The sequence below is a fragment of the Penaeus japonicus genome, unplaced genomic scaffold (genome assembly GCF_977035675.1).
Source record: "Penaeus japonicus unplaced genomic scaffold, GWHDUDI00000001_assembly GWHDUDI00000027, whole genome shotgun sequence".
NCBI classification, from domain to species: domain Eukaryota; kingdom Metazoa; phylum Arthropoda; class Malacostraca; order Decapoda; family Penaeidae; genus Penaeus; species Penaeus japonicus.
In genome coordinates, this window is record NW_028234429.1 from 3,578,466 (window position 1) to 3,588,465 (window position 10,000).

The following is a 10,000-nucleotide window of genomic DNA, read 5'->3' on the forward strand; positions in this document are numbered from 1 at the left end:
CACTCAAATGAAGACATAAAAGAGGAACTGGTAAGACAACTCAGCCTGCAAATCGATGAAGTCTATAAAATGCCACAACATGGAATTGTTAAGATTCGATTCCATGATATACAGACTGCCAAAAAGATTAAAGAACAAGGACTGATTCTCTACAACTACAGTATAAACCCGGCCCAGATCGAAGAGGAACGATTCACTCGAGTAATTCAGTGTATGAATTGCTACGAATATGGCCATACAAAGGGTAAATGTACTAGGAAGAATGCTGAAAAATGCAGTGAATTTGGTCAGACCGGACACAGGTTCACGACATGTAAGAACACCACGAAAAAATGCCTAAACTGTGGAGGCGAACACAGGACTCTCTCTGGAAGCAGCCCTATTAGAAGGAAAGAGATCACAAAGGCAGTAGAAAAAAAGCAAGAGATCCAAACCCAGAAAGAGTCCAGACTACTGAGTGAAGTAGTAAAGAACACTGCAAAGGCTACAGCTAAGGTCAAGAAAACGATCGAAAAGACAGCCAAAGCCACAGCCGAAATTACCAAAACGGCGATTAAAGAGACGCAGCCACCCATCATGCAGCTGCCCAACAACCTGGCTGTCAAGACCCTGATTGCCTTGATGCATGCCCACCTGGCCAACCTTGCACAACCAGGCTGCTTTGCAGAACAAGCAAAGCTAGCCTTAAGGCGAAATAACCTCCCTGAGATGGACCTTCCAAATGATGTAAATTCGGCAGGCATCCTGAGGGTTATGCTCCCTACAGAAACCCCCACAGAAGCAGCTGAAGAAGAAGAAATGCCGCCACTGGAAGAGCCCACTGCACCAGTACCCCAGTACGTGAGGGTGCCATCCCCACTCAGGTGCAAGAATGTGAAGAAGGCCAAGGAAGCAAAGGGCAAAGCTGTAGGAGTCATCCTGTACACTGCCGAGAAAACCGTTACAAACGGCAATATTGATGATGATGATGTTGCAGAATACATCAAGAATGGCAGGATGAAATACTCCTACAACAATCAGAAGCTGAAATCTGATGAATGTGCCAGTATCATCGATAGGAGAATTAGGGCAGCCTCCCTAAATCTCGTTGGTGTGGCTATCACCTACCTCGACCCTGAGACCTACAGGAAGAGGAGGAATGGCTATGACGAGTCCCAAGAAAGGCATGAAGATGGACCTGCAGCCAAATCTAAGTGAATCACACAATCACTGTAGTTCAGCAGAACGTCCTCAAGTGGACTATGGTTCGTAGGAACGAACTCTCGGGCATGTATAGAGCCCTAAATGCAGATATAGTCCTGATAAACAGCCATGGTTTGAAGGACACAGACAGGCTGAAACTGTTCCCCTACTTATGTTATCAGAGGAACAGGACTGGAGAAGCAAGTGATGGCATAGCAATAGCAGTCAGAAGAGAAATCAAACATAAGATTCTTGACGATTTTGATGAAATGCTGGCAATGGAAATAGAGACCAGCAGAGGTCCAATAGTAGTGGCTACAATGTATCTGCCTCCAAGAAGGGCAATTGTTCCACTGCAAGACTTGTACAGTCTACTTCGACGAAGATTACCCACATACATAGTGGGAGACCTCAATGCCAACCATCCAATGCTAAACAATAGAGCAGGCAACCAGGTTGGCAATGCTATTGCTAGAATGGTTGCTGATGGAGACCTAATCCACATGGGACCAGACTTCCCTACTTACATCACAGGGAACACAGCAACCAAACCAGATATTGCACTGTGCAATAACCAAGCCCATCACAACGTGATCATGGAACCGGGCCCTGCAAGCACCAGTGACCACCTGCCCATCATCCTCAAGATATCATCCAACCCAATCCTGAAAAGCCTAAACTGTAGCAGATTCAACTGTGATTTCTGCAATGTTCCTCTCCGCCTCAGCCTTCAAAAGAGACGGAGAGTACTGAGTCTTTCTCCTTGACAGGTTCATGACAGAATACTCTATCAAGGATCTTGCCCACGGCGGGGCTGTGGCATAGTCAGGGTGGGGGAGGTCCATGCCCTTGACCAACAGTCTCCTTGAGCTCAAAGCGTATCAACACCCTGGCTGTATGAGACAGCCAGGAGTTGTTGGCAAAGAGTTCATGGTTCTGTGCAAGCTGACGCTGCACTTTTTGTCTTAGCTGCGAGTCCGACGGGGACTGTAAGACTTTGGCAAGAAACTGTGCCGCCATCTGATCGATCCGGATGTCCAGAGGGAAAAGGTTGGCCTCCAAGAGGAGGTTGGCAACCTTAGCCCATATAGGAGCACCCAGAATGATCCTGGCGGCATCGTTTTGCATGACATCAAGCTTTTGCCGTAGTCCAGGCTTGACCGTAATCAGGGCGACGGAGGCGTAGTCCACGATGGGACGGACAGTGTGCACATAGAAGGATCTTAGTATACGGTGCCCAGCCCCTAAGCGCCGCCCTGACAGAGCTCTCATGACAGAGAGTCTTGCCTTGGTCCGTTCTAGGAGGTATTGAACCTCCGAGCGGAAAGTAAGCTTACTGTCAATCCATACACCCAGGTATTGGAAGACGTGAACCCACTCTAGCTCTAACCCTTGGACTCGCAGCCTTTGGTCTCGGACATCCTGTTTCAGTGCCATTGCCTTCAATTTGGCTGCTGAGATCTTAAGCCCGACTCTGCAGCATTCCTCAGACATTAGATCCAGACAGCGCTGGGTCTTTCTGATTAAATTCTCATTCTTCCTCCCAACAGAGATAATTGCCAGATCATCTGCATATGAGATGATGTTGCACCCCGCTGGAAGTGGAATGTCGAGGATGCTTAACATGAGGGTGTTAAACAGAGCCGGGCTGAGGACCCCCCCTTGTGGAGTGCCATTCTCCAGGGGTAGATGCCTGGAAAGGTGACCTTGGAACTTCACTCTGGCAGTTCTGTCCCGAAAGTAGTGACCAATCCAGGCAAGCAGTCTGCCCTTGATTCCTTTGTGGATCAGGACCTCTTGAATGACAAGTGGGCTCGCCAGTTCAAAGGCCTTCTCCAGATCCAGGAAAACAATGACAGATCTGGTGATGCTGACAGTGCTCAGTAAGGTGGCTATACTGTGAGCAGTGCTCTTACCCCTTGTGAACCTGTGTAGGTTCAGTTCAGTTCAGAGAGATTTGCGAAGGCTTTCCTTCACCCGGGTTATATGCACGAGGCGACCCGTGTAGGTGTTCATGTAGAGGTCCCAGCTTCCATTGGAGCCGGTTCAGTATCATTCTCTCTGCCGTCTTTCCCAGACAACTGAGTAGAGAGATGGGGCGGTACCGACCCGGCTCCTTTGGTTTAGGGATGGGAACTATGTCAGCCCTCTTCCAGCACTATGGTAGTGAGGAAGTCTCCCAGGACTTGTTGATGAGATGCAAGAGTGCAAGCTCACCTTCAAGTCCTAGGTGGGAAATGAAGGGGTAGGAGATCCCATCACAACCCAGGGCTGACCGCGAACTGGTCTTATATGTTCACCTTAGTTCCCTCAGAGAGAACATGGCATCGGCATCATCAGGCTCGACTGCCTTTTCTCTGATGAGGGCATGCCTGCCTGGAAGCAGTTCCTCTTGGCATGCCCTCAACTCTGCTGGTAGACCGGCGCTACTTGTTCTTGCAGAGAACTCGAGTGCCAGTCTCTCTGCCTCCGACCGCGGGTCATGGTGGGTCTTTCTGGGGGCTGAGCGATTTGTGGCCCGTCTGATGCGGTTCCACAGCTCTGTAAGGGAGGTTTGGTGGCCAAAGGACTCACACCACTCCAGCCACTTTTCCTGCTTTACCCTCTTAGCAGTTTCCTGAGCATCCCTGAGAGCCTCTCTCAAAAGAGCGTGGTTCTCAGGAGTTCTCTGTCTGCGGAAGTGTCTTCTGCACATATTGAATCTGTGGTTGACCTCCTTAACCTCATCATTGTAGTACCAGGCGTCTTTAAAACACCTGGACCACGGACGAGTTTTGGGAATGGTCTCTGAGGCTGCCTCGTCTATGGCATTAACTAGTCTTGCTTCAAGTGTATCCACATTATCATTATGTGAGAATTCACTGGTTCTGAGGCACCTGGCCAGGGCCTCCTGGAAAGCTTTCCAGTTGGCCCTGTCCACCTTCCATCGAGGATTGTGCTGGGGCACAGGGGCCGGGCCAGCATCCAAGATGGTGGTGACTATCCCATAGTGATTGCTCGTGGCAGTGTTGTCCACAGACCAACGAATCCTCTCGACCAAGGCCGCAGTGACAAAGGTAAGGTCAAGGACCCCCCGCCAACGTGCGTAGGCTCCTGGTTGTTGAGGAGAGCAATCTCGGGGCATGACTCAAGCACCGCGGCTATGTGATAGCCTGCCGCATCCCGGTTCCGCGTGGGAGCCAGGATGGGGTGGTGGGCATTGAAGTCTCCCCCTATGAGAATTGGCTCGTGTGCCGCAGCAGCACAGACTTCACTAATATCTAAGCTCCTACAGGTTGGCCTGCTGTACACATTGTACAGCTTGAGGGGACCCCCAGCCATATGGATCTCAACTGCTAGGAGTTCAACACCTCCACACTGCACAGGATCGGCAATCAGGGAGCAGGGAATATTCGACTTCACGAGGGTAATCAAACCTCTGGTGCCTTGGTTAGAGGGCAACACAAAGGGGTGATATCCTGAGAAGCGAACAGTGTCTCCTGTTAAAGTCTCCTGGAGCATGACAATGTCAATGTTCCGAGATCGCACGATCGCGTGGAGAAGGGCATTCCTCCGGGAAAAGCTGTTGATATTCCACTGCAGTATGCTTAGATTAGGAGCCATTGTGGTAATCTGAGTCCATTAAGTCTGCGTTGTCAATGACGTCGACATAATCGGTCTCAGTGTCTGACGCCCCAGTGTGGGTAACGTCAGACATTTCGGAGTCTGACAACTCCTTGGTGAGTTCCTCATTGATCGTGATTTCCTCACTGGACTCGTCACTGTCGTCAGGACAGGTCGAGCCATTAGAAGGGCTGGGTCTCCTGGGAGGTGGAGAACCCCTGGTCGCCTTGACCTTCACTCTGGATGGTCGTGGCTTCCTCGCCCTTTGGGTTTTGGGTTCAGGCTCAGCCAGTGTGGTCTTGGCCGCGGGTTGGGTGGGGAGACAAATCTCGCCCTGGGGGTTTGTGGGGAGAGGAGTCTCGCCCTGAGTTGGATTGGGTGTAGAGGCCTTGGGCCTTACATCCCTTTCCTTCAGGGCAGCGACAGTCTGGGTCATTACCGTGACGGCAACCTTGACTGCCTTCTCCGTCTCTTCACTGGTCCGTCCCAATGCTGACGCAACTGCTGTGACAACTGCCGTCAGCAGGAGCGTCAAGTCATTCTCTGTAAACAGAGTTTGACTCTCCGCTCTTGGGTTGGCCTTTGGTGTGTTCCCAGACCCCTTCCGGGTCTGTTTCCGTCTTGGAACACCCACCAGGGCCGGAAACTCCTTTGTGTTGGAGGTGTCTGGTGGTGGTTTTGTTTTGGGCGGTGCTTCCTTCCTCTTAGGAGGGGGGGGAGCCCTTACCCCTTTGTTCTGCCCCCAGACGTAAGTGCCTGGAGGGGCAGGAACAAAGTCCGGTCGTTTTGCAACGACCTCTTGTCGCCGTAGAGCCTCTTCCTTCCTGACGGAACATCCGAGGCTCCAGGCATGGTGCTTTTTGTGGCAGTTGGGACACTTGGCAGTAGTGTCCCGCTTGCCCTCCTTGTGTGCTTTGAGGCACACCTCCGTGCTGTGTGCCTGACTACAGACACCACACTTCGGCTTTGCAGAGCAAGTGGCCTGGTGGTGTCCGTACTTCTGACACGTGAAGCAACGGAGTGGATCAGGGACATACGTCCTGAGGTTGTAGGAGCCCCAATTACCAAGGTCCAAGGACGCAACTGGGGCTCCCTTCAAGGTGACCAGGACTTGCCTGGTTGGGTGCTTCCCTTTGGAAAGTCGGGAAGCTCCCACCACCTTGGGATGGGCAGTGATGACCTCAAGGTCATACATCTGAGGGAAGCCAAGAAGCACCATCTTGGACTTCCTCTCATCAGAAGTCAGGGCCGCCAAACTCACCTTCCGTCCATCCTGGAGCTTGTCAGTCTCCTGGAGGAAGGTGAGAGTGAACTGGTCCTTAGGGATGATTATCATGCCTTTGTCTTTGGCAATTCTAATCGTCAGACGGCACTGTCTCTGGGTTTCCAGAGCCCGTACCATCTGATAAGCGTTGTCGAATCCTTCTGGTTTAGGGGGAACCCTAAACTGGGGGAACTGACTCGGGGCTACAGACTCGCCCTCCGAGTCTGTAGCCGGCCGAGGACGCTTAATGCCTGCCTTCCGAACCGACGCCGGAATTTTGGCAGTGGGGCCAGCAGGGTTGGAGGGTCCTGTCTGGCTTCCATTTTTACTTTGACTCGTCTTCTGAACCGACGCCAGAGACTTGTCAGTGCCAAGGGCTGGTTTGGAGGGTCCAGCTCGAGGCTCTTGGGTAGGCTTTCTCTGAACCGACGCCAGAGCCTTTCCCAACTTTTTACTTTTGTCACCAAGGACCTTAAAAGGTTCCAAGGTGACAGCCTTGGTCATCTTCGTTCCAGGTTCGTCAACGTGGGGGTCAGTCAGGGTTTTTTTAGAGTAAGATGCCATAAATATAGTGTTCAATTCATCCTCCCACGCCCCCACCCACCACGGAGTCCAACAAGGGGAAGCTGTGCACTGAGACCATGCTCAGAAGCCACAGGGGTGGTGGGAGGATATACGCAACCCCTGCCTTGCATTGATGGCATTCGCAAATACATGCGTTTGCCTGCAAGACAGGAGCTGCTTGGCCCTAGCCTAGCTCAAAAGTGAGACCAGCCGATTGACCTAATCGAGCCAAGATCAGGCCACCCGTCTTGGTGGAATAGAGGACCAAAGAGGCGTGTTGCTAGCCGCAGGGCGTACTCATACACAGCATCGCTCAACCTCCAGGACTCCCGTCTCCCAGCGCACAGGGGCGCCACGCACGGCAAACACGTGGGCAGGTGTGTGCCCCCCTGGGGGGAGGACCAGGGGGGGGTGTGATCCCACCTACTAGATCAGCACCTAGAAACGCTTAGTCGTCCTTCCTCGGAGAATCAACTGCTAGAAGGCCACCTCAACGGGAGGGAGAGACTGGCCAATTCTAGAACGGGCTCTTCCGAGGAAGGAGTTCAAGCCCCCGCGCCACGACAAGGCGGTTCCTTATTGCGGGGGTGTTATTGCGACATAACCGTCATAGGATGTAATTAGCTTCACTATGCGGATATCACGTTGGCACAGGATCTGGAGAAGCTCCGCCCTCTTTTCAGAGGACGGACCGCCGTCGACTTTGATGCGTACTTTCGGCATTATTATTTACATGTGACTTGTATTGAAAACAATAAAAACACAAAAATCAACAATGAGTGAGCCTATGCCTGGTATGAAAAGTGTCTGACGATTTCAGACCCCCCCAGCACAAGCTTGATATGTGCCGGTCGTGAGGGTGTCGGGAGACAATACCAGGGAACCCCCCAAAGGGGACCTATCCCTATTCCTACTCACTGGAAGTGGGGGGGCTTATGGAGGCCTCCTCCTTTGTCCCTAGCCTCCTGCCTGGTGGAGTGACGCAGACCCGTCACGTGCCAGGGGAATTGTGGCTAAGCACGTGGTAGCGATCCCTGGTCCCAAACCTGCTACAAGGGGGACTGGGGCTGCGCACCTTGTCCGGACGAATGAAGGGGAAGTCACCCCCGCAGGTCCTTTCAAGTGCCAGAGAAGGGAAAAATGACGAGAGAGGAAAAGTGCGAACAAAAAGGCTGCCCTTGCAATTTGTATCCCCTGTCAACGGTAAGCTGACTGGCGCCGAAGGTAGGGGGTACAAATTGTCAGGGGTAGTGTTCAGTCGAGTGGGCACTAACTGCCAGAAAAGGCCTGGCCAGGGTCGCGGTAGCCCACGATTACCTGGCGGAGCTCTCTTGGCAGTGAGCTGGTCAATTTAATCTCGGGTGTGAGCTGGTTATAAGTGTCACCCCCTTGGGATGAATGAATGTATCGCAGGTAAGGGAGGTAGGTGCGACAGGTGAGGTCGGTATGAACGTGACCCGCTTTGCGTGACCTGACTCGGCGGCGCCGCGAGAGATTCAGGTGGGCTGCTGCTGCTAATGTCTGCTTAGCTACTCCTTCTTGAGTCTCTCTGCTTCTTCCTTCGTTCTTCTTGCCTTCTTTTTCCTTTGCCTTCTTGAGTCTTCTTGCTTCTTGCTTGTCCCTTCTTCTTCCCTTGCTGGAGGTGGAGTTGGGGATGTATATATAGTATACAAAGTCGGTGACAGCACGCTCCCTTGAGGGACTCCACTTTCCAGTGGAAATTCTTGGCCTATTATATGTCCCACTCTCAATTTAGCCTTCCTTTCTAAGAGGAAGCTTGAGAGTATTTTTGTTAGCGGTCGAGGTAGGTCTAATTGTAGTAGGCGGTGTTGAATGCCGGGGTGCCATACTTTATCGAAGGCCTTTGCAACATCACGTAAAACAATTTTTACCTTCTTTTTATTTGCTAGAGCGATTGCAGTAGTAGTGCCACGTGACTTGCGGAAACCGTATTGTCTTTCGTTTAAGAGATTGTTGCTCTCTAGATGGGTTTGGAGACGGTTGTTAATAAGGCGTTCTAGAATATTTCCTGGTATTTCTAGGAGAGAAATGGGTCTGAAATTCTCTGGCCTGTTAGGTGGTTTACCGGCCTTTGGTATGAGGGTTACCAGGGCAGATTTGAAGCGACTTGGGAAGTGTCCAGACGCAAGGGTGGCATTGAAAATCTTTTTTAGCCTCTGAATCATTGTGGGCGGAAGATTTGTGATGTCTGGTTTCCTTAGTTGGCTGATACACGGTGCTTTATTTTTCATGTGTTTGATGACACTGGTTAGCTCACAAGTGGTTATTGGGGCAATAAGTGGGTCTTCTGCTGTGAGGTTTCTCAGATTCACGGCTGGATCTGAGGTAAGATATTCTTCCCGTAAGGCTATTTCCTCCAGTACCCTTTCTTCGGTTTCATCATCAAAGCCTAAGTTCTCATTGTCGGAGATGTGGTAGACGTTTCTCCAGTAGGCACGATGAATAGCCTCTTTCTCGGTGTCTGAATGTGCTTTATTCCCCTGGTGGTCATATAAGTATGGGCTGAGTTTGGCGTCATTTCCCATTAGAGTTTTTAGCTGCCGCCAGAACTCTTTTGGGTCTCTTGAATGAGATAGGTTGGTGGTAAGGGTAGCCCATTTAGCATTGAACAAGGCTCTGCAAGCTTCGGTAAGTTGGACTCTTATTTGGGCGTATTGATGCCTGAGGTCTTGGTTCCAACCTCTTGTGCTTGCAAGGTCTCTAATTCAGGATTTGCCTGAATCTAGTCCAATCCGTTTTGTTGTAGTCAGGTCTGGGATTAGTTGGGATAAGGATTGGGTTAGTTGAGAGGTCCAAGATTATTGGTAGGTGGTCACTGGTGGTGATGTCCCCCGGTGTTATACGGCTGTTAAGGTGTCCGTACCTGTTGCTGAACACCATGTCCGGACTTGTTGCCGAGTTGCGACGTATTAGAGTGGGGAAATCTGGGCCGAGGTGGTTTAGTCGACCGTCTGATGTTAATCTTGAGACACTGGTGCCGACGTTGTTATTGTCGGCATGTCCCAGTATTCTGTGTCTCGCATTTAGGTCGCCAAGGAGGTATACCGGCTTTTGCAGTCTTATCAGTTTGAGTATGTCAGGATATGGGAGGAACGGGCGGCGAGATGGTAGGTAGCATGTTGCTAGAACTATGGGACCCCTTGCAGTTTCTATTTCGATTGCCAGGAACTCCTGGTCAAAATCGTCTATGACCTGATGGGGTATCCCACGTTTGATTGTAATCGCCACGCCGTCTGCTCTTTCACCAGATTTGTTCCGTTGGTACACATTAAAAGGAAAGATCTTTAGTCTGTCGTTGTCTGTAAGACCGTGACTATTTAGGAGTATGATGTCTGGATTTTGGGAGATGTAGGAGTTACTTAACTC

General features: G+C 51.1%; 1 protein-coding gene across 1 annotated transcript in view; it reads right to left on the reverse strand.

Moving 5' to 3' along the window:
- Positions 1 to 7,189: 7,189 nt before the first annotated feature.
- The window catches only part of LOC147468584 (uncharacterized), a 2,868-nt gene continuing 57 nt past the window's right edge, over positions 7,190 to 10,000 (reverse strand). Inside the window, exons 1-4 of the mRNA XM_086552468.1 lie at positions 9,498 to 10,000; positions 8,464 to 9,322; positions 7,613 to 7,955; positions 7,190 to 7,314 (exon numbers count right to left, since the gene is read on the reverse strand). The exon at positions 9,498 to 10,000 is cut by the window's right edge and continues 57 nt beyond it. Coding sequence (XP_086408594.1) covers positions 7,190 to 7,314; positions 7,613 to 7,955; positions 8,464 to 9,322; positions 9,498 to 10,000 — 1,830 coding nt within the window. The remainder of the gene's footprint in view (positions 7,315 to 7,612; positions 7,956 to 8,463; positions 9,323 to 9,497) is intronic.